This window comes from Glycine max, chromosome 9 (assembly GCF_000004515.6).
Source record: "Glycine max cultivar Williams 82 chromosome 9, Glycine_max_v4.0, whole genome shotgun sequence".
Classification (NCBI taxonomy): domain Eukaryota; kingdom Viridiplantae; phylum Streptophyta; class Magnoliopsida; order Fabales; family Fabaceae; genus Glycine; species Glycine max.
Window position 1 is genome coordinate 43,231,752 of NC_038245.2, and position 24,118 is coordinate 43,255,869.

General features: G+C 34.8%; 2 protein-coding genes across 5 annotated transcripts; one reads left to right on the forward strand and one right to left on the reverse strand.

Moving 5' to 3' along the window:
• The first annotated feature begins 294 nt into the window (after nt 1–294).
• LOC100817796 (O-fucosyltransferase 39) lies at nt 295–5,408 on the forward strand. Of its 2 annotated transcripts, none has more exons than XM_003534191.5 (10): nt 295–905; nt 2,132–2,194; nt 2,294–2,372; nt 2,503–2,573; nt 2,674–2,762; nt 2,847–3,050; nt 3,288–3,558; nt 3,723–3,950; nt 4,078–4,275; nt 4,905–5,408. In XM_003534191.5, the coding sequence occupies exons 1-10, from the start codon at nt 771–773 to the stop codon at nt 5,112–5,114; spliced, it is 1,548 nt and encodes a 515-aa protein (XP_003534239.1). In that variant the 5' UTR covers nt 295–770; the 3' UTR covers nt 5,115–5,408. The 2 variants fall into 2 exon arrangements, with proteins under 2 accessions (XP_003534239.1, XP_006587571.1); XM_006587508.4 differs by having other exon boundaries at nt 326–905; nt 2,500–2,573.
• Nucleotides 5,409–13,058: 7,650 nt separating this feature from the next.
• On the reverse strand, nt 13,059–20,649 carry LOC100796304 (mechanosensitive ion channel protein 2, chloroplastic). 3 transcript variants are annotated; one of them, XM_003533370.4, is made up of 14 exons: nt 20,507–20,649; nt 19,371–19,597; nt 19,220–19,279; nt 17,976–18,133; nt 17,457–17,580; nt 17,281–17,378; nt 17,069–17,182; nt 16,672–16,732; nt 15,973–16,122; nt 15,761–15,871; nt 15,426–15,593; nt 15,208–15,321; nt 14,408–14,464; nt 13,059–14,272 (listed from the first exon to the last, which is right to left on the reverse strand). In XM_003533370.4, the coding sequence occupies exons 2-14, from the start codon at nt 19,443–19,445 to the stop codon at nt 13,403–13,405; spliced, it is 2,160 nt and encodes a 719-aa protein (XP_003533418.1). In that variant the 5' UTR covers nt 19,446–19,597; nt 20,507–20,649; the 3' UTR covers nt 13,059–13,402. The 3 variants fall into 3 exon arrangements, with proteins under 3 accessions (XP_003533418.1, XP_014617783.1, XP_006587572.1); XM_014762297.3 differs by having other exon boundaries at nt 19,371–19,608; nt 20,507–20,625; XM_006587509.4 differs by having other exon boundaries at nt 20,358–20,519.
• Between the last annotated feature and the right edge of the window lie 3,469 nt (nt 20,650–24,118).

Below are 24,118 nucleotides of genomic sequence, written 5' to 3' on the forward strand. Positions count from 1 at the left end.
CTTTACAATCCTTGCACGGAGGAAAAGGAACAGCAACCCTCTCTCCATTTTGGTTCCTATTTCAGTGATTGGTGGGAGTAAAAGGTAGAAAGATTCTCCATTTGTTGGTGAAGAAGAAGGTAGAAAGAAAAAGAAAGGACCCAACCCAACCAAGCAAGTTTTATTTACCTTTGAGGTTGTCGGTGGTCACACATTAAAATAAAATAAAATACCTTGCACACATTAAAAAGAAGAAAAAAAAAAGGTGCGGCGGCTATTGAAAAAGGTACTACCTTGCACACATAGCATTACATTAGTCCATGATTTTGCTAATGGCAACAACAAATACTACTACAACGGTTTCATCTACCACTCACTGCATGAGCATTCAACACCTGTGACCCTTTCTTTATTCTTCGTGATTCTCACCTTTGTTAACGTAAAAATCCTAACTTTGTTTCCTTTATCAATTGGGGTCCCCTTGAAAAAGACGCCATCCCTCATCATTATTCAATTCGGTGAACCAGGCCAGGTGTCCATGTGAACTCCTTTACTCTCTCTCTCTCTCTAATGCCCTTCAAGCCCAGACACATATCTGCACTTCACAACCCTCCAAACAACATTTAACTATATATAAAACCATCATTCTGAACACCATGTTTACTCTCTTCTTCTCTCTTCTTCTACATTAGTTCTTGTTATTCATTATTCATTCTCAGCTTCTTTTCTTCTGGGGGGCAAAAGGGGTCACTTTTCAGATCCGAGATTGAGCTCCTTTACCCATCATCATCATGGAGCTCCTCGGGTACCTGAATCAGGGTCACCCTTCTAGAGGAACAACACTTGTTATTACTCTTTCATTGGTGCTTTCGACACTTGTGTCCTTCTCCACTTTCACACATGCCTTCTCTTCTTCTGCGTTTCCGGTAAGTTATGTTTTTTTATTTTTTTTTTAGTTTTCGAAAGTTTTTCCCATTTCCGATTTTTGGATGAGCAGGAATTTTTTTTCCTTGATGTTTTTTCTTTCTCAATAGTGCTTTTTTTTTTCTTTTTTTTGAGCTTTTTTCATCTGTCGGTGTGTTTAATCACTGTTCATGGAGAAGATACTGGTGTGTTTTGCTTTTTTTTAAAAAAAAAAAATTAATCTTAGTTATTTGCTTATTGTAAGGAAATGTTTGGAGTTGCATACGGAAGTTTATTATAGGAATTGAAGCTTGATAATTTTTTCTTGTGGGGGGTGGGGGTTAAGAAATTCCTGTGTTGAGGTTTGATTTTAGTATAATTGAGAAGAAAGAAGATGAAAAGATTGAAGTTTCTCTCGTTGAGATTTTCTTATTGGTGAACGTTTTGGTACCTTGAAAGAAATAAGAACTTTTTAATGTACTAATTAATGAATTCAATTGACTTGGTTTGGTTGGTTACACTTGTGAACTTAATAAAGAGGCCATTAATTATAGATCACAGATTTCAGGACCGCGTTTTTTCATTTTGGAAGCGGCGGGTGAGGATTTTTTGTCGTTACGTGTTAGAATTTTTAGCAAATCCAATTAAAAATAAGTAAGTTATTTTTTTGAGTGAAAAATATTAAAATTTTCTTACGCGTCACGATGTGCAATGGAAGGATATTAAATTACTTGTTTTCATCCACACTAATTAAGTTTCATAATGCTCGGTTGTGCCTTGTGGTTAACTTAACATGTATATTGTAAGGGTCTAGCTGAGATTAGTTGGTTGAACATGGTATATAAGTAAGTTATTGTAAACTCTTGACAGTGTCTTCAATTTCTACCAATAAAAAAAAATTTAACATACTGCGGAAAGTGTCTTCAAAATCTACCAATAAAAAAAAAATTAACATGTATACTGCGGAAAGTTTCTTTCAATGAATTTGTTAGGATGGTGAATTTATTGCATTTTATTGTCATGGACATGATGCTTACTTCTTAGCAGTCTTGTAACTTGTCAGAGTCCCTTAATTCCTATGAGCTATGGTGTGCCACTAGAATGGTCATCGAATTAGAGATGAACCGGACTCCGGAACATGCTTATGTTGATGCCACCTAGTACCTAGGTTATTTGGTACCTGCACTTGTTATCATTTTTTAGTTTATTGGCTTCTAGTGCCTTACACCTTGCAATTAACTATGTGCAGGAACTGAATCCTATAAAACCTAGGCACTCACGTCTTCTCAGGAGTGCCGTGCAACATGAAACTGTAAGAATTAATTGAGCAGTGAATGCATTTCAATTTTCAAGTGACTTTTACGGGCTTGTGGATGTTGATTTTGTATTTTATTATTTTCTCCTCGTTTAGCCTACATCACAGCTTTCTGAAATATGGTCACCTCTGGAAAGCCAAGGATGGAAACCTTATGTTGAATCAAATAAGCCAAGTGAGTGACATTATTATCATTTAATCTTATGCTCTTATAGCTTTGAGAGAATACATGAACATTTTTGGTATATCTACTGGGAGTTCTGGCTCATTTGATCTTTCTGTGACTTACAATTGAATTAAAGCAGCATTACCAGAGAAGTCCGAGGGATATATCCAGGTCTTTCTTGATGGAGGTTTGAACCAACAAAGGATGGGGGTAGGTATATGAAGCCTTTTAGTTAGATCAAAAGTTTCCTCGTGTGTATGTGTGAAAAATGATGTATAATTTGGACTTAGTGTTTAATTATTTTGTGTAGATATGTGATGCAGTTGCTGTGGCAAAGATACTGAATGCTACTCTGGTGATTCCATACCTTGAATTAAATCCTGTATGGCGAGATTCAAGGTAATTGCCGACACCATCATTGCGTTTATTTGTCCCATGGATTGTGTGTGATGAAATATTGAGGTTGCATATGTTTGTTTGCAGCTCCTTCATGGATATATTTGATGTGGATCATTTCATTGATGTATTGAAGGATGATATTTCTATAGTTAAAGAGCTGCCTAAAGAGTTCAGCTGGAGCACAAGAGAGTACTATGGCTTGGCTATTCGAGAAACCCGAATCAAGGCTGCGCCTGTGCATGCATCAGCCCATTGGTATCTGGAGAATGTTTTGCCTGTTCTACAGAGGTTGGTATCTACCTGAATTTGTTACATTAAATACTAATGCATGACCTAAAAGTTCTGGTCCAAGTATTATAACACTAGTTGATTCAATGATTATGCTGGATATTGCTGCGGACTATTGTATACTACTTTATTTATGAAGATGTGGTTGAGTTTAAGGTGTATATTGTGCCGAAGCCATTATGGTATACTCTCTGAATTATGAACTTCTAATGTATTATTATGTTTTATTTGGTGCAGTTATGGTATTGCTGCAATCTCTCCATTTTCTCACAGACTGAGTTTTGACAACTTGCCTATGGATATTCAACACCTACGCTGTAAAGTCAACTTCCAAGCTTTAACCTTTGTTCCTCATATCAGAGCACTTGGAGATGCCCTTATCAGCCGCCTTCGCTATCCTGAAGGCTCAGCTGGAGAAATGGGCTCCAACTACCTTCAAGAGGTCACTGGTGCAGGTGCTAGGAAAAATGCAGGGAAATTTGTTGTTCTACACCTCCGATTTGATAAGGTATTACTCTTTCTTCATTTGTTTGATAATCATCTATGTGTACAAGTTTGTAATGTTCGCATCTTTGTTTTATCCTTTTATTTGTGAAAAAACATTGTTGCTCTACTAATATATGCATTTATCTGTAAGTTAATAATTTGGGTGTATAAATTGTTTTATGGCAGGATATGGCAGCCCATTCGGCCTGCGATTTTGGTGGAGGAAAAGCTGAAAAATTGGCCCTTGCAAAGTATAGACAGGTTATTTGGCAAGGGAGGGTTCTTAATTCCCAATTCACTGATGAAGAGTTGAGGAGTCAAGGCCGTTGCCCTATGACACCGGAAGAGGTTGGATTGTTGCTAGCAGCTATGGGATTTGACAATAGCACTCGTTTATATCTTGCCTCTCACAAGGTAAAACATGTTGCTTGGTTTGACACAGTAGAGACTCATTCATCTGAATTAGTTCTTGTATTTTCTATAATTTAGGAAATTGATTATGTTTTCCTTGGTTTTAAGTTAAGTTGGTTGTGTTTTTCAGGTCTATGGTGGAGAGGCAAGGATTTCAACTTTGAGGGAATTATTTCCTCTGATGGAAGACAAGAAGAGCCTTGCTTCATCTGAAGAGCGTTCTCAGATAAAGGGAAAAGCTTCTCTATTAGCTGCACTTGACTACTATGTTGGCTTGCATAGTGACATCTTCATCTCTGCTTCCCCAGGAAATATGCACAATGCATTGGTGAGTTGTGCTATATGCATTTTTAGATGTCTCTAATTGAAGGTTAAATTATTAACTAGGTCTGTACTATTTGGGAATTTTCAAATAGTTCTTTATACTTTTATTTTTAATTGAGTCCCTAAACTAAAAAGGTATTCCCTATAGTTTTTTGGCAGTTTCAAATCGTCAGAAAATGACAATTTATGGCGTCTTAAAAAAGACTAGTGACTCAATTAAAAAAAATTACAAGATCAAGGATCTAATTTTAAAAAAAAAAAAGTTTAGGGACTTGAAAATCATGAACTAGTTCAAGGGTTTACTACTTGAATCCTAATTAAATTAGTCTACAACTTAGACTTATTCCATTCCATTAGTAAACTAGTCTACAACTTATACTTATCCATTCCATTTATTTCATGTTGGCCCCAAAATAAATTTTGAATTAATTATGTGGTGCATTTTGGTCCATGTCATCAAATGTCATTAATGAATTTGTCATTTGGAATTTTACTTAAAAGAAACCTGTAGTTGAAACTTTTCAATTCTGATTACGTTAACAAAGCTTCTTGTTTTGGAAGTTTCAATAAATATCACCACAATATTTTTATTTTCATGAATTAATGTTTTGATGATGATGATGATGATGATAGGTTGGACACCGGACATACTTGAACTTAAAGACTATAAGGCCAAATATGGCATTGATGGGTCAGCTTTTCCTGAATAAAACCATAGAGTGGTCAGAGTTTCAGGATGCAGTGGTTGAAGGTCACCAAAATAGACAAGGGGAACTAAGGCTGAGGAAGCCAAAACAATCAATATATACGTATCCAGCTCCTGATTGCATGTGCCAAGCTTAGTAGTGACTAGTAGTAGTATATACTTAAATTATTATTATTGCTCACGGATGTAGCCTGTGTATTTTATAGTTCGGTGTCTTATTATTTAACATTATATCTAGTGAAAATAAAAAAGCTATTTCCACTCCTATTCCTAATGGAGTTTGTTATGTTGTTCTTGATAAGAGTGCTTGAGAGTTAGTTGTGTATTGTGTGGGAGATGTATTTATCAGATGATGGCATTCTTAGCAGGAGCCAGCCATATTATTAATTTATAATTTTATAATTCAATAACATGAGCCATATTGTTGTTTATCATTATTCAATTATTATAAACTAGATTGTAGCTTACTTTTCATACTAGTGGTGTTACTATAGGAGAAATTATTGTATGGTTTAGGACTACTATGATCTTAAGTTATTTGTATAATGTAACTGAGTGTTATTAATATTTATTTTTTCTGGGAGTGATAATTTTTTATTACTATGAACCTTGATTTCTTAATCATTATTCTCTTATGAAATAGCTATTGTGATTTGTCAGCCCTCATTTGCGTGTCTCACGGGCGTCACACTAGGCTAATCAATGTCGGGTCTACAAATTTGGACATTTCAAAATGGTTGGAATACTTGATGTTAAGTGTTTCATTTTGGATAGTATTTTTGCCTGACCCCTGATAAAAAAGTATTGTCTTTTTCTTTACTATTCGTGAGTCAATTGAATTTGTCTTGGGCATTTCAGCCAATTGGTGAAAACGAAGTAACTTTCACTAGCTGTTAAATGAAATTGTTGCCTCTGCAGTTCATTTTTCATCTGCAAAGGATCCAGATTATTTTGCGGATGAAATAATTGATGTGAAGCCTTATCTAAAGTGTGTTCCATTTGGTCCCAATTTTTTCCGACTGGCTGACTAAATAACCAAGTCTTTGATCAGTTCGTTTGTCTTTGGCATTTAGCCACTTAGTTGAAAATAAAGGACGGGTAACTTTCATTAGCTGTGTGCAACACTAGTGAAAGATACTGGGCTTTTTGTATTAATAGAAGCTACAGTATATTATGATATCACTTCTGAAATGAAATGCCAGTAACGTCACGCTAACTAAGAAGAGAACTAAAACCAGAGGGATAGAGACGTAACAAGGAAATCAGAGGAAGAATAGAGGTATCAGAGAGAAGGTTTCTATTCTGCATGCTCCCCTCACTTTTTCGTAACAAATTTCTTATATAACACATTCGGCCTCTTAATTCGCATGTTTTGCCTGTCTCCCTTAATTTCTGCATTAGCTGACACGTGTCCATTCTTCCTAACCAACTTTGGCGCCAATCTCTCTCTCTCTTTCTCATATGTTACATTACCCTTCCCTTTAAGAACAACCTTGTCCTCAAGGTTGAACTGAGGATAAGTTGTCCCCACCCAAGTAACATCTTCCCATGTGGTCCTCTGGACTTGCAAGCTCCCATTGAATCAACACCTGCTTCACTTGTGTTGAACTTCTAAGTATAACCCTTGAATCCAACACTGTTATGGGTTGTACTATTGGACCATTAACACTCTTTGTAAGTGGTAATGGTAAGTAAGACTACTTTGAACTACCAACAAACTTTTTAAACACCGAAACATGAAACACCGGATGTATACAAGTTGTTTCAGACAACTTTCACTTGTATGCTACTGCCCCAATTCGCTCAATCACTTCAAATGGGCCAAAGTACTTTATACTAAGTTTCTAATTTTTCCTCAAAGCCACTAAATGTTGTCTATATGGTTGCAACTTTACTAAAGCCAATTCTCCAATTTCTAACTTATAATCCCTTCTCTTCTTATTGGCATTTTGCTTCATGTAATTCTGAGCTCTTAGCAAATTGAGTTTCAACTGCTACAACAAGGTATCCTTAGTAGTCAATGATTCTTGTTTAGAGGCTGGATCCTTTGAATTGCACTCATAAGGAACAACTGATGGTGGATCCCGACCAAAGACAGCCTTGAAAGGAGGCATACCAATGCTATGATGGAATGAAGTATTGTACCAGGATTGAGCCCAAGGAAGCATATCAAATCATGCTTTAGGATAATCAAATACAAAGCATCTCAAATACATTTCCAATGTCTTATTCAACACCTCAGTTTGGCCATCCGACTGAGGGTGATAAGCAGAACTCAGGGCCAAAGTTGTGCCTTATGCTTTGAACAGCTGCTGCCAAAATGAACTGATGAAAACACGATCTCTATCAGAGACAATTGTCTTAGGAAACCCATGCATTTTAACAATATTAGCAATAAAAACATCTGCCACAATCTTACTATTAAAAGTAAGTGCTATGAAATGAGCAAATTTTTAAAGTCTATCCACCACAACTAAGATAGTAGAGTAACCATGTGAAAATGGAAAATTAGTGATGAAATCCATATCAATATCCTCCCAAATTCTTTGGGGAATAGGCAATGACTGTAATAATCCTACTGACAATGCTTGTTCTACTTTAGCTCGTTGGCAAATAATGCACTCTTTCACAAAATCCCTTATGTCTTGCTGCATTTTTGGCCAATAAAACTGCTTACATATCCAGGATACTGACTTGGTAACTCCCTCATGACCACCAATCTTTGAAGCATGAAACTCCTGCATAATCTATTGTTTTAATGCCTGATTCTCAGGAATCATCATTCTATCCTTCCAAAATAACAATCCATCCTTCACTATATACTTAGTGCCTTGCATAGTACCTTTCCTGCATTGCTTATATATTGCAGCCAAATTATCATCCTCTTGTAACAATTCGACTACCTGATTCATCCATACCCCTATTGCCTCAGACCAAGCCATCAATAAACTTTTTGATAAGGCATCAGCAGGTATATTCTCTCTACCCGGCTTATACTGAATAACAAAGTCATATCCCTAAAATTTGGGAAGCCACTACTGTTGCTTCGGAGTTTGCAATCGTTGCTCTAACAACTTCTTTAAACTTTTCTGATCAGTTCTGATAATGAATTTATGGCCCAACAAATAATGCTGAAACTTAGCCAATGCTTGAGTAATAACATAAAATTCTCTAATGTAGGCAGATTGTTTTTGCATTCTAGATGACAATTTTTTTGAAAAATATGCTATTGGGTGCTCAACTTGACTCAAAACTGCCCCAATTCCAATTCCTAAGACATTAGTATCTAACATAAAGGGTTCTTTGAAATTCGGAATAGCTAAGACTGGAGCTAAAGTCATAGCCTCCTTCAATTGATTAATTGCATTAGTGGTGCTTGCAGACCACTTAAATGAATCCTTCTTTAAAAGATCAGTTAAAGGTACTGCTATTGTAGCATAACTTTTCACAAACCTCCTGTAATAACCTGTCATGCCTAAAAATCTTCTCAGCTGCTTGAGAGATGTAGGTAATGACCAATTCAACACAGCTTGTAGTTTCGTTGTTTCCATAGCTACACCAACTCCTGAAAAAGTGTGACCCAAATAATCAATTTCTCTAACTCCAAATGCACATTTAGAGAATCTAGCAATTAGCTAATGTTGCTTCAAGGTATTTAGCACCACTTCCAAATGAGACAAATGATCCTTCCAGTTAGAATTGAATATAAGGATGTCATAAAAAAAAAACAAAACAAATCTCCTCAATGCTCCTTTGAAAATATCATTCATCAAACTTTGAAAAGTTGTCGGTGCATTGGTCAAGCCAAAAGGCATAACCAATCACTCAAAGTGACCATGGTGTGTTCTAAAAGCAGTCTTGTATCTATCTTCAGGATTAATAAGAATTTGGTGATAGCCAGATCTCAAATCCAACTTAGAAAAAAAAACTGCTCCATATAATTCATCAATTAATTCATCAACAATTGGAATTGGAAATGTGTCTTTGATAGTGATGGCATTTAGTGCTCTATAATCCGTGCATACTCTCCATGATCCATATTTCTTCTTGACCAAGATTATTGGAGATGAGAATGGGCTTTTACTTGGCTGAACAATTCCTTCTTCTAGCATACCATTCACTTACTTTTTAATTTCCTCCTTTTGACTGTGAGGATACCTGTAAGGTTTGACCTTAACAGGTTGAGAGCCTTCAACCAATGGAATATAATGATCATGAGACCTTGGAGGGGGTAATGAAGTAGGAGTTCCAAACACAACACTATAAGAATGGAGAAGCAATGCCAATTCAGGTTCCATATCATTGGGCAATTCCACCAAGGGAAATTGCACTGAATTAGGCTCAATTAATTGCATGGTGAATATCTCAGCAATAACATCTGTATTCAACATTCTCCTAATGTGATGTAATTGAGCCTAGGCAGGAATCATATTAGTTTCTCCTTGTAAAGTGGTGAACTTGCCATCATACATAAACTCCAACTGCAACTTATCATAGTCTGCAATATGAGGACCAATAGTTTTCAACCAACTAGATCCCAAGATGAGATCAGCTCTTGATATGGGTAATAAAAACACAAGTAATTGGAACCTGGCATTTTGGGCCTTGATAGTCTACTTGCTAACCTTGCCTTCAGTAACCATGTAATTTCCATTCTCCACCATGACCTTAAAAGAAGGTGTTGGTTCCACAGGTAGCTTGAGGACTTTAGCAACTCTCGGCTATAAAAAATTGTCCGAACTACCTCCATCCACCAAAACCTTAACTGGAAGCTTATCAACATAGGCCGTAAACCTAATTATGCCTACACCCCTACCACCCTTTAATGCATTCAGTGATAAGTGATGATTTTCAAGAATCACCTCTGCATTACCATTCACATTATCAATTATGTCTTTACTATCATGACCTTCAAGCTCAACATCATCACTCTCATTTTGCAGCAATAAAAGTTGTCTATTAGGACACTTATGAGTGAATGAAAACTTCTCATCACAAAAATAACAAAGGCCTTTCTCTCTTCGCAATTGCATTTCAGCAGGACTAATTTTCTTAATAGAAGTGTTTCATTAGGAGCTTGAGCAACAACATCTCTACGAATGTCTTTGTTCAATCCACTAATAAAACAATTACGCAAAGCCTCAGGAGTCAAACCTTCAGATCTATTAGCTGATGCCATAAACTTCAAATAATAATTAGCAACTATACAAGATTGTTGAAGTTTGAATAATTCTGCCATCGGACAATCGAACAGTGAAGGACCAAATTGTGTTTCCAAAGCACGTGTTAACTCAGCCCAAATGCTCACAACTTGCATCCGTTGCAACATCTGAAACTAAGGAATCACATCCTTCTCAAAATGAATAGAAGCAATATCAACTCGATCCAGATCTGGAGTGTTATGATAATTGAAGAACTTCTCTGCTTTGAAGATCCACTCCAAGACCGGTGTATTGCCATCAAAATGCGGAAAACCCAAAGAAATGTCTCGAATTGCAGAAACTGTCATAATCAAAGTAACCGGAATGCCGTTAGACGAACCTGGAGTACCACGATTTGAGTTCGAACCACCAATGGTATGAGACTGACTTTGAATCAACAAATCGATAAATCATTGCATGAGATCCATCCGAGCTTGGTTTAAAGCTTGAAGTTCATCGAGGCGGTCCTATAATTTTTTTATCACGAATATGCTGATCCTCCATCCATGTTTGAATAGCTGAAACTTGAGACTGGAGATGCTGTAATCGTGTGCGGTCGTTGTGCTCAGCCATTGATGACAATGAAAGCACCAATGCAACATTAGTGAAAGATACTAGACTTTTTGTATTAATAGAAGCTACAATATATTATGATACCACTTTTGAAATGAAATGACAGTAACGTCACGCTGACTAAGAAGAGAACTAGAACCAGAGGGATAGAGACGCAACAAGGAAATAAGAGGAAGAACATAGGTATCAGAGAGAAGGTTTTTATTCTGCATGCTCCCCTCACTTCTTCTTAACAAATTCTTTATATAGCACATTCGGCCTCTTAATTCGCGTGCTTTGCCTGCCTCCCTTAATTTCCGCATCAGCTGACACGTGTCCATTCTCCCTAACCAACTTTGGCGCCAATCTCTCTCTCTCTCTTCCTTGTAGGTTTTTTTTCATTTTTATCTAGTTTTTACTATTAAAAGTTGAGTTTAATTGTGAAGCCTTTTACACCTCATTCAATCATAATTTATAAATTATCAATATAATTTTTAATATAATCTTTTTTGTCTTTTAAAGTTTGTATATTTTGGTTAAATTTAAAGTAAAATTAGTCATGAATTTCTCAGACCAAAATTTACATTTAATGACATTGTTAAAAATAATAAATATTAATAATGTAAATAATTAAAATTATATATTGTGTAATTATATACTAATAATGTAAATTAGGCAAATTATATAATCTAAGTAATATATTTTCAATTTAAACAATTAATTGGATAATATTTTTAGATAGTCACTCAGAGGTCTTCCATTTATGCGGTGTATGTGATTTATATGATCGGTCTTCCATTTATGCGGTGTATGTGATTTATATGATCTACCTTGAGAAGAATTGAAAATAGAGGAGATTATAGGTTATGTAATTATCCCTTTTTTTTCTATATAAATTGGAATAACTATCTTGAATGAAAATTGTTTTAGGAATTATATTTCGATGATAATATTTTTAGGATGTTTTTTTTAACTTATATTTTTCAATCTATTTTTCATCTTTGTTTCTATATTCAATTTTAATATTTTTAAAAAATTATCAATAATTAAAAATAATTTTGTAAGGAAATAAAGTTACTTACCAAAAAATTAAAGCATAATTTAAATGATTAAAAAGACTAGTTAGGAGATACACCGTCTCATCTACTAGAAGCAAATGAGCCATGCTTGAAGGAACATTGAGCAAAACATTAATTTCTTTTTCTCCAAATATGAAACAAACAGCAATTCAAATCCCATTGCAAATAATATTTTATCATTTGCGCTTTATCGCTTTAGTGATGGAAAATAGAGAGTTCATCCTCAATCAACTAACTCAATTATTTGCTGAGTCAGAGTAGCACACTGCCTTATTAAAAGCCATTATCACACCATACCTTAGAGACCAGCCAACAAAACATTAGAAACTCCTACATACTAGTATTTGTAAAAGCCTTTTTTTTATGAAATTCCCATAATGATCTCTGATTAGACCCGCCCACATGATAAGGGTTGGTAATAGTGCATTAGTGCTCCCATACACATTTAAAACCACATATTTTAAGGGTGGTTTTATACAAGATACTTGTATAGTACTCCCATTAGCACCGCTGGAAAGTATCATAGGCACATGAAAAATGCAACCCAATAACACCTGCGCCTTACAACTCAACGCGGTGACATTTTTTTAAATTCCCACAAAGATGAGTTTATTTTATTTATAGCACATGAACACGGGAATAATAGCAACGAATCTAGAGAGTTTTCCATCCAATGCAGCCAGTTTTCATCCACTTCAAAATTGAGCGTATATTGTTGTTATAATTTGAAAAATCATTAAAATATTTTTTTTATGAAAATATTCAAAATTTGTTTCTTTAAAATTTTCCTTACATTTTTTGTTTTTGTTTTGTAAAATTAAAATATACCATTATTAGAGGCGAAACAAGATTTGAATTGTCTAAACCTCCATATATTATTTTTGTACATAGGTTATATCACATCACTAATATGAAAGGCGTCACATTTATATTAGTAAAAAAATTTTACCACCAAAAAGTGATTTGTTTCTATTTTGTGAGGAGAAAAATGCATTAAAAATTTATAGAGACAATTCCTGAATATTTTTATATTTATGAGGATGAAAATCATATTTTATTCTTGAAAAATAAATTATATTTGTTCAGAACAATTGACACTTATTTACACAAGGTTGTGTTTACAATCCATTACTTTCTGATGTTCTTTAAAAATGAAGTGTACATCCAAATTTTATAACTATTCATTTGTGGATGATCTTCTAGTAAAAAAAAAATCCATAATAAACAATTTGACAGTATAATCCAATAATTGATGAAAGCCATTTTCCATATATTGCTGAAACAGCAAAAAATGAAGAGATATGACAATACAGCTCGAGTCCTTTGTAAAAGGGGTGTGACACATGGAAGTGATAATACATACAACTTCCTAGGGGTGGGAAACTGGTTCAAAGCAGTGTACTGTTGGACTTGGAACATAGCTTTCAAACAACTAAGGATGTGTTTGGAAAACCGTTGTAATCCCGTTGAACAAACATTTCCCACTTTCCAATGTACAAAAGTAGAAACAAGAGTGGTGTTGGATTGGAGTTACATTGGACGTAACTGCAATGCAAACACGAGCTAACTAGTCGAACTCGCTGCTTATAATAACTAGTTGTCATTTCCATCTGGAGCCTTTGGAGATCCATTTCCACTCTGCAATGCAGCCATTTCCTTTGCCTCTCGAGATGTCACATTGTCAATCTCTTCATCAATGGGAAGTGTCCTCTTTGATCCCTCCAATGCAACACCTAGTACTATATTCTCTTCAAGAACAGTCCTGGATGCATGAGGCTGTGCAGCAGGTTTCTTTTCCCCTTGCTGTTTCATTGGCATATTCGTATTAAATCCACCAGTTTTGTCAGCATTGTTAGTTGAGGAGGAGGACACTACATTGTCAGAGTCAATATTTGGCTTTGTGTTTTTAGTGGTATGAACCTTGGCTTGTTTGACATCTACGTCCTTCTGGGCTGAATTATCCACTACCAAACCAGTAACTTTGGATTTAGAAGGAGATTCTGGCACCTCCACGTTCTCCCTGCTTGAATCTGATTTCAGTGGCTTGTTTTCACCCACTTCAGGATCAGGTTTGGGTGTCACAACTGTCTTAGAGTTTCCATTTGCATCAGAGTTAGGAGTCACAACTGTCTTAGAGTTTCCATTTGCATCAGAGTTAGGTGTCACAACTTTGTTATCCCCCTCAGTGTCAACTTTGGTTCGCGTAGCTGTCTTGTTATCTTGATCAACAGCTGGCCGTGCCGATCGACTTTTCTTATCATCTCCATTGATCTTATAAGATGGTTCGATCACTAATAATGGACGGTTAGGTACTGTCCCAGCACCACGACCAAATGTCGAATCTGCAAATGGTATGTTCTCCAAGTCAGCATCACTGTATATTTTCTGCAGGGTACGGACTGGTGTGGCAAGTCGGGCTCGGTGATGGCCAATAACTCTAAGAAGATCCAACAGTACAGCTTCCTATTTTTCAAAATTCAATAGATGAAAAATCAGCTAAATCCTTGATCAATAATACTAAATAGAAAGAAATATTATAGTTTATGAGATGCCTTATCTCACAGCAGATATTCTAGATAAATATGGAAGTTATCATACCTTAACACACAGATATTCTTCAAAATGTGAGGTCTTAACAAAACACGACACCAGAATCTGTGAAAATCATAGATAAGAAATGTAATAAATATATAATACTGCTGGATATTACATAGATAAACGTGGCAATAGTCTGGTTTGATGAAAGTTCCAATCAGTTAAATGTAAGCATGGAAATCCAATTGAACACGATAGATGCACATGTAACAAAAGCAGGTATGTACTGAGTCCCTTATAGTACTTTTATTAGGTTTAGACACTAAACCATGTAGACTATCAACTTATTTGTTTTAAGTATTCGTTAACTATTTTTAAGGTTTAGGGATGAAAATTTTCTAAAAACCCTATTTTGGACAGTGAATACAGCATTAACAAAAGTATCCTAAGTATTTAAACATGATATTTACCATGAAACATCAAACTAAATTAAAACTGATCTAAATATAAAGCATAAATAGAGAAACTGATTGCTGCTCTCTTATCATTTTTCAAATAAGTGAATCACAGCGAAGTCCAGGGGTAGCGTTTAAAGCATGAATCATGACTATAGAAAGACACATCTGGAACTGAAAGCCAAGTTAAATCACAGATTAAAAAAGACACATCTGGAACTGAAAGCCAAGTTAATCTATAAAATGTAAAGTACAGAATGAATTCTTCATCGATAAATTGTTTATGGCATATGATGTACTGTAGCTAACTATTTATATAAAAGAGGAATATAGAATAAAATTGTATTTAAGATCCCCGTCAATTAGCACAGAATCATTGGTTTGCAAGATTAAATACTTCATACTAACCAAAAGTGCCTGATTTTCAGGATTTATGTTGTCCAAAAACACTCTCCTGTGCAACCTCTGCTGCTCAACTTGAGGATTTTTGGCTAAGACTTTCCTCATGTCAGCAACAATGTTCTGCAGAAGCATTAAACCATTTGTCACATCACAGGGAAAATTATCATTAAATGCTCAATGTTGGTGAAAAACAATTAACTATAAACAATAAAACTGTTTCTTACATTAATCTTATTTACATCCAAATGACTAATGGCTAGATGGGTTTTGATACGCCAATGTGTTTTTTGACTAAGGTTCCGCACAACATTCACTGTAAATTTGTGGTTTGGAATGTGAACAGCTTCACGATCTTCACCTCTAATAATTGTTGGTGACCACCAGCCAACATGCTGCATAGCATGAAAACATCAATGCTCAAAAGAATGACTCAAGGGTATCAAGCACTACACCATATTTCATAATTTCCATCTGTTAAGTTATTACACAAAAACATATGGTACATATTTAATGTAAGTAATTCCCACATTCAAAGGTTAAAAGGTGCAGTATAACACACCTCGACGGTACCAGAAACCTCATATCCTTCAATCTTTGTTTGAATCCATTCATTAACCACAAAAGGCCGGGTTGCATGAATCATCACACTCGAAAGGAAGTTTGTAAATATCTAAACAAATATCATTTAACATCAACAGGTGCCACAATAACATTTTGGCCACTAAAATACAAGTGAACTGTGATGTTTAGAAGCAATGATAAATCCCACACCTCACGACCAGCAAGGGTCAACAAAACTGTCCCAAGACCTCCTGCAGTAACCCATTTCTGGGTAGAGAAGCCCAGCAATTCCATGAACAGTGAAAAGGCAGCTATCCATACCGCAGAGTAAACAGCTTTGCCAGCAAATTGGAATCCCATCTAACAATGACAGACAATTTACTATGTCATTGAATTTAACCATAACTAATAACAAAGCAATACACCAAAATCCAATTTTTTACAATTATCTTCAATTGGCATTGCAGTTGCCAAGCTATTGGTCTTCCATAAATGATATATCAAATAAATACATACACACCCATGATGAATTGTTTTAGCCTATGTACATAGAAAAAGATATAGCCACCATATATTCAAAAGTTCTCAGTTCTACATATTCTTCTGTAGATAGAAGTTTAGCAGATTGATAATCTTCAGAATGTGTAAAACAAATTGATAGGGAGAAATGCTAAATCCAAAAGCTGAAAAATTTCACATCATTATATAGCTGGGCAACTATATTGCCCAACTAATGTCACTGGCTGACTGATTGAAAAATCAAGTTTCAATAGAGTCATAATAATAATAGCAATTAAATTTATGACAGCCAACAGGTAATAACATAAATGGAGTTGACAATATATTTATCATGTTAAACTTCATACAACTATAATGTCAGCTGTCTATTAAAAAAGAAAAGATACAGACATTTCTCGTCTCACTTGCATCAGTACTCTCTGCTAAGAATTTCTGCGCTTGCTGAATTACACTGCACAACAGTATTGCACAATTAGTTTATGGAAGAAAAACTTAGTAAGCATTTTAAGTTTGAACCCAAAATCAGACTGAAGTACTCAAGCTGGCTACAAAAATGATAATCTTGAACGAATTATAGTTGAATGGTTCCATCATAAAGCAAATAAAAAGCCATGAGACAATAAAAATGTAAGGTATCACAATTTGTCATAACAAAAGAAAATCAGACAAGTTTTCTCCTAAAAGAGGAAGAAAAGCCCAAAGAACTTAAGTGCTTAGGTGCATAATTAGGTGACCAAATTATTCATCAGTTTCAAGAGATCAAATGAATACGAGAAAATAGGTGCACCTTGACAAACAATAGGCGAAGGCCAGTACTGTTGATAATGATCTTACAAAATTCAAAAGTCGTTCCTTAACAACCTGGCTAGTTTCTGAAGGTAGGATTAATGGCTCCAATGCTCTGCAATTTGTTAACAATTCAGTACAGGAGAATAGGCACAACAAAGAAAAATATAATGTATTCAGAATCTGTTAAAGTTATTGTCATAACAGAGAAACCTGCAAATAAGTATTGCTCCAGTCCATAACAGTAATGGCTGAAGGTAAGAAGTTATTATATAGTAAGTGGTACTTCTCTTCCAACTACTATCACTCCTCTGCAATATCAAACTTAGGTATTAATTACATTGAATCAGCTAATGCAAGGATGAAAAGTAGAATATCTGTAATATAACCTGGAAAAGTAATTTCCTTGTCTGAAACAATAATGGACCAACACCCCATACTGCAAAAATGATAACACCAACTGCAGGAATCAACTTTACTATGGTAGGACTATTTTGTAACACATTACAAGACCTGCATAAAAATACATAACATAAGTGTATACTTTAGAATACATGGAAGTATCCAATAATATATCCTTTCATATCTTAGATTATCCTCTAGAATTAGTTCGTTGTTTCCTTATTATCACTTAGGATTGGTTACCATATTTCCTAATCATATCATGATTTGTTAACTTAGATAGGATTATGATTAGTAGAAATAAGGATTAGTACTCTTAAGTTTTATGAACAAATCAATACATTGTAATACATCTCAATTAATTTCAAGTATCACTTCATTCTCTTTTATCTCTCTTCATCCTTCTATATCTAAAACATTGTAATCTTAACATATACAAAAAAAAAAAAAAACAAGTAGATTGCTTATATTTGTACACTTATTGGCAGTAAAAACACAAAAATTACCTAGCCAACACTGTAGCAGCCACCTTAACAGCAGGAAGCTCATTTGGTTGGCCTAAAAAACAATGACACTTAAAAGAGCGGGATTTGCAAGATAATGTATGTGCTGGCCTGTTTATATGACGAAGGTGTTGAAAACCCCTGCATTCCTGTCTCATGAACTGCAATAGAAGATGTCTTACAATAGAATCTAACAAAAAGAAAATGAATGTACAGTTTCTTAATTTTGAAAAGACATTATCAGGTTATCTTTAATACTATAAAGTAAACATTCAGTCATCAATGAATCCAGGCACACAATGAACAACTTCAACATTATTGCCTGACAATATTGCAGAAACAGGTAGAATGCTAATGAATAAGAGAACAAGAGCCAGTTTAGGTAAACTTCTCCACAAACACTTATAAGAGATGAAAACAAAATGAATCAAGGAGAAAAATGAATCAAACTTCTCTGATAAGTTAAAATTAACTTCCGTGCCTTGACTTTTTAAAGAGTTCTCCCATCTAACTACTTCATAAGCACCTATAAACTTAACAAAGCTTGATATTCTTACCTTAGAAAAGTTTTAACAGTTGGGCTTTATAATTGAAAAGCTCTCATAAGCTAGAAGCTAATACAAACTAGACCTAAGTCATTTACAGAAGTAAAAAGAAAACCTAGGATTTTAAGCCACACAAAAGACCATTTGCTGTTAAGTGTATTATAGATCAACAACAACAAAAGCCTTGTCCCACTAGGTGAAGTCGGCTACATGGATCACACGGTGCCATTGAGCTTGGTGAAAGTATTATTCACCATAAAATCCCCTTACCCATTTCATAGGACTACAGCCATGCAAACTACTTTGCTCACTGGTGCTTCCAGTGGTCTTTATTTGTCACCATTTCTTCTATTGGTGTCACACCAATACTTCATCGTGTACAATCATTTCATTGTATGTCCTTTCTTATGTGGTCACACATCCATCTTAACATTCTCATTTCTACTACTTTCACCTTTTTCTCTTATTATAGATCAAACCACAAAAAAAATAAAAACTCCCAAGACAAAAACATGATAAAAGACAAGAAATTGTATAGAAACAAAACTCAACAATAACAAGTCTATAATTCAAAAAGTAAAAAAGACATATCACCGTGTCATGCTAAAATTTTATAACAATACCATGAAAATATTTTGGCACACCAATTCCACAAGTTAGCAGCAAGCAACAAGACCATATCACTATATTTTAAGAACATACCGAAATAGGATATGAAGGACCTGCACTATATAAATGTAATTTGCCATGATCCGCTGCCCTCTGTAAACCATAAAGTGATATGAAGGTGAAAACAGATGCAAAAATAATGAACCTTGCACAAAGAATACAGAATTATAGAGAACTTCTGTACCGAATGTTTATTGCAGTCCAGGTTCCTGCAAAGTCCCAATCCATGGGACAACTGCAGGGAACCGGGAAGAGCCATTATTGTATCGAAACAGATATCCAAGAAGGTCTCACTAGTAGCTGGAGAATGTATAAATATAGTATAGTATTTCAGACTTTTTACACAATTGGACACGTTCTATGCAGATCAAGTGCTGCTGACGGACTTTGATAATCTCTCAACTCAGTTACCTGCAGTTAAACTGATATTGATTATATGACCATCAAAAGGTTAAGGATACCAAATATGTACATATTTCTGAGCCGAAATTCCAGTAAAGCTCTAGAATTTTGATAGCAGGCATCACAAAACATAGAATAAGAGACCAACATCTCTAATTATCTCTAGCATCTAGGGAGGTTTAGGTGTACAAGTTTTGGGCCAACTAAATCCACTATCCTTGCACCACCATCTCTTATGGTGTGTTTGATTTAGAGGATGAAAATAGAAGATAAATTTTTTAATTAAAGTAGAGGGTGAAAGGTGTGAATCCCACTTAAAAAGTACAAAAATCCTCTCCAGTATTATTTCCATCTTCCCTTCCAAACGTTTGGGTAAGCATTGACAAAATTGATTTTGGTTAAAATTAACTTTGAAGTGATATAATTTATGTTTAGCTGTTTTAATTCTAAAAGCAAGTTGGTCAAAAAAAGTACCTAAAATTACTTCAAGTCAAAATCAATTCCTCAACAAGAAATCAAACGGTGAACATTTGGCTAAAATTATTGTAATTGATATTTCAACGTGATTCTGGATAACCAAACATGAAACCAAATATGTACTAATTTAGCATTAAAACCCTTACACCTTAAAATTTTAAGTCAGCCCTGAACTCAGTTTCATCACCAAAACGGCAAAACACTAAAATTAACCCCCTCCCCCCCTCCAAATGAAAAAAAAAAAAAAAACTTGATGACCCCTTCATAAAAAGAACCAGAATTTGCTACTTACATCAGAATAATTGGGATTTGGGAGAGGGCAGGATTAAACAAACAAAACAGCGATTAGACTGTGAAATTCAGATAAAGCTGAGCTGGGAAAACTAAGATATGCACATAAAAGATTAGAAATTTGGAAAATTTGGAGAATGGGTTAGTTACCTCTGACTCTCTCAAAGCTTCCACCCGCCAATGGTTTTTTGTCAGTCAGCCTTTACGAGGCGCAGCGCAAAGGAACAGAACAGAGCCATTATTTTTTGTTTTTATTTAAATTAAAAAATAAATTGATTGAAGTTTGATTTCTTGTGGGCCCGACCGAATGGCTCGCATTTGTGCACCAGAAATTCGCATGTTGTCTTGTCAGCCATAGTTTTGATTTCCACGTGTCCTCGCAGACATGCGCTGCATCCATCCGCACACACACCAGTGGTCATTTTTTCTCTCTCTCTCTTATTATTGGTGTTTTTGTTGAGATTAAATTTAAAAATAAAAAATGTGAGTCTTTTATGAAAACAAGTGGTAAAAGGAAGAGACATCTGGGATAGTGAGTGAGATAGGAAAATGAAACTCTAATTTTAAAGTATTTTTGTGATCTTCATGGTTGAAATTTATAATTTTTTAATTAGACTTTCATTTACACAATAAAAAATATTAAAATTTAGCATACATTATTAAAGTAGAATTTTAATTTTAAATATTACTACTATAACAGCATTATAGAAAATATGTGTAAGTTGTACGTAACTCCTTAGTAAATTAATCAACATTTAGCAATTGAATTGCTTGAGAAATTTTAAATAATAGGAGTAAGTATGTGAAAAGATAATGTGGAAATTTTAAAAAACATTGTTTTATAGTTAAAAATTACATAAATGTTTTACAAACTGTGAAACTCTATGAAAAAGTAGGTTTAGAAGCTGTGTATAAATATACATTGCAAACTTATGGAAGATCAATCATGAGGGTAAAAAATATTAGCTTATATAAAAAAGAACTAGGTGTAATTTATGGAAGTGCATTGAAACCCAACAAAAAAATACACAAGGTAAAACAAATGGATTTCATATACAATCTAGAAATGTTCATGCTTCAAGTTGAATGACGTTTCTGCTAAAAATCTTAGAGATGCACATCTCATTCCTCTAGCTAGCATATTTATTCCCTATTGCAAGCAACTAAGTGTTGAGCTCCTTAAATAGTGACCTTATATCAGAAAATGTTTCAAGTTTCTTTATCCCCGTTGGAGAATGCATTATCATATTCTCTTTTACAAGCAATCCATCATCCTTCTTAAAATTTATTCCTACACTATCATTCTCAAAACACTGCACTATGCTTCTCAATGTGTCCATTAGTTGAGTGTCTGTAGACTGCAGTAGCGCACTCACATTTTATCACCCAATCCTAAAACAAAACCCAACAAGTTTTACCTTTCTAATGACAATCTAGTAACATTTTCAAGCAAACTTCTATTCTCTATCTTGAGTTTTTGAAGAAAAACATCTGAGCCTCTTAGCTTGTTCTCCATTTGATCAATCAACTTCTTTATTTGTAATTGTTTTGCTTCCATTTCCTCTTCAATATCCAATGCAAGCTGTTCTGATTGCCTCCAATTTTCCTCTTGCAATTTCAGTTTCTGCTCCATATCATGGATATCATACTCAAGTTCCACCATCATCAACTTCTCTTCAATTTCAAGTGTAGCTAGAACCTCAGCTGCTGTGATCTTATCACAAACTTCTTTGACATGAATAATTTAATTTCAGCCTGTTTCTATGCAAGCTGTGAGGCAATGGAGGTTAAGGAGCTAGTGAACTTCTATTCCAGTGAAGTCATCTGTTGCATGATTTCATCTGTTCTCATATTCCTTCCCTTTATAATTTGGATAGGATTCTCTCTCAAGCTCGTTGGTTCTCACCATGTTGCCTTTTGCAATCATACTACTTTCAAATTCTCTTCTATGTGACTCTTGTTCAAGCCTTATAACCCCTTTCTGGAGCTCCTCTAAAATATTGTCCTTCTCCTCTATGATCTGGAGATATGTCCCTTCAACAGTTTCAGAAGACTCAGATGTTTCCCAATTTGCTGGAACAGAAGCTTCTGTTTCCTTTACTTTTGATTCTTGTTCAAATAGTAAACATGTTGCTGCAGGCATTCTATTTTATTCTCTTTCTCTTCTAACTTAAAAACCAAGCTATCTTTCTCTTGCTTGAGGCTTTCAGTAAAATCTACTTGTGCAAGGAGTGAATTTTCCAGTTCTTTGCACATGACAAGATTTTCTTCAAGACCGCTCCTCAAACGTTCAACAAATGACTTCCATATTCTCAATTCAAACTCCATTTCACTTTTTTCACATATTCTCTCATCCAATTCAATGTTTGCCCTGTCTAAAGCATCATAAACTTCCTTAAGTTGTTCTTTGAAACCATCTTCCATATGCAAATCCTTGTGCCTATCAAGTTCGTTGTGTGGCAAATGTAGCAGTTCATTGGCAAATCCATAGGACTCAACCTGCCTCATCAAACATGCTGCTTTCTCTCGCTCTTCATTGATATATTTCTTGGAACTGATCAAAACAGCATCTTTCAACTCCAACTGCTTCATCAATTGAAAACACTTCTTGTTCAAATTGGAGACTTCATCTTCCAGACGCTTTCTCAGGCTTTCTTCATGAGCAAGGGCTTGGTTGCACATCTGTAACTGGTGTTGCAGATCATGTCATTTTATTATATGATAGTCTAACAAAGACTTCAATGAGGAAATCTCATCAAGCAATGTAGATTTTTCCAACTCCCACTCCTTCTTACTTGCCTTAAACTGATCTATAAGTTTTTCATGCACATCTTCTAGATGTTTAAAATGTTCCTCCTTCCATTTTATTTGTTCTTCCTCCTCTAACGCCAATACATACCCTCTTTTTTCATCTTTCCACTTTCTAAATTTATCATCACAAATTGCTCCAAGTTCATCATCTGCAGCACTGAGATGTTTGGTGATGGACTCTTTATTATTTAAACTCTCGCTGACATAATCGTTGATATCATCTGCCTTTTGAAGCATTTCTTGATTCAGCTTCTCAACTTTGAAAATAGATTCCTGTATCTTATTGGCCTGTGCATCATAGTATTTCTTTAAGTTCTGAAGTGAATTTGTCTTGTCTCTTAGTTTTACCGTAAGTTTCTCAATTTCAGCTTTAGTTTCTTCGATTTCTTCATAAACATCCATTTCTTGGCATTTCACATATGTGACATTCAAAAAACCTGTTTGCCAGCACTGAATACAAAAAAGGCATGAAGAGCTACATGATTCCAGACCACAACCAAGATAAAAGATAAGTACATAGACAACAGGAAAAACATTGCAGTTTGCATATAGAGAGATGTTGGAGTAGGAATACAAGCTGACATTTCAATTGACTTGGGTTATTTCTTCCTCTATAAATCACGACATATAGTGCCAAATATTGCTCAAGATTTGATCATTCAAGAGTATTTCCAAGGAAAACTATATATGATCATGGCAGTAAAATGTATTCATATCATTTTTAGGTCATTAAAAAGGCACACCCCATGATACGTTGCTGCTCTCCAAACTCCAAAGTTATGAAAAATTAAAAATTAGAACACCTAATTGTTGATGTTACAAAAACAGCATGCTTGGTTATTAGATAGAATTACGATATCATCAATGGCAATGCTACATACAATTCGTCATTATAAGCTAATACAATATCAAATCTAATTCCCCATCGAGGCTTGATTTATTCAGCCTTAA

Coding starts and splice junctions, on each gene's coding strand:
- LOC100817796 (XM_006587508.4), top strand. CDS start 771: ATGGAGCTCCTCGGGTACCTGAATCAGGGTCACCCTTCTAGAGGAACA. Junction 2,195..2,293: donor GTGCCGTGCAACATGAAACT/GTAAGAATTAAT, acceptor CTCCTCGTTTAG/CCTACATCACAGCTTTCTGA. Junction 2,373..2,499: donor TGTTGAATCAAATAAGCCAA/GTGAGTGACATT, acceptor ATTGAATTAAAG/CAGCATTACCAGAGAAGTCC.
- LOC100796304 (XM_003533370.4), bottom strand. CDS start 19,445: ATGGCTCTTCCCGGTTCCCTGCAGTTGTCCCATGGATTGGGACTTTGC. Junction 19,280..19,370: donor TGGACTGCAATAAACATTCG/GTACAGAAGTTC, acceptor TATGGTTTACAG/AGGGCAGCGGATCATGGCAA. Junction 16,733..17,068: donor TTCGCCTATTGTTTGTCAAG/GTGCACCTATTT, acceptor ACTGTTGTGCAG/TGTAATTCAGCAAGCGCAGA.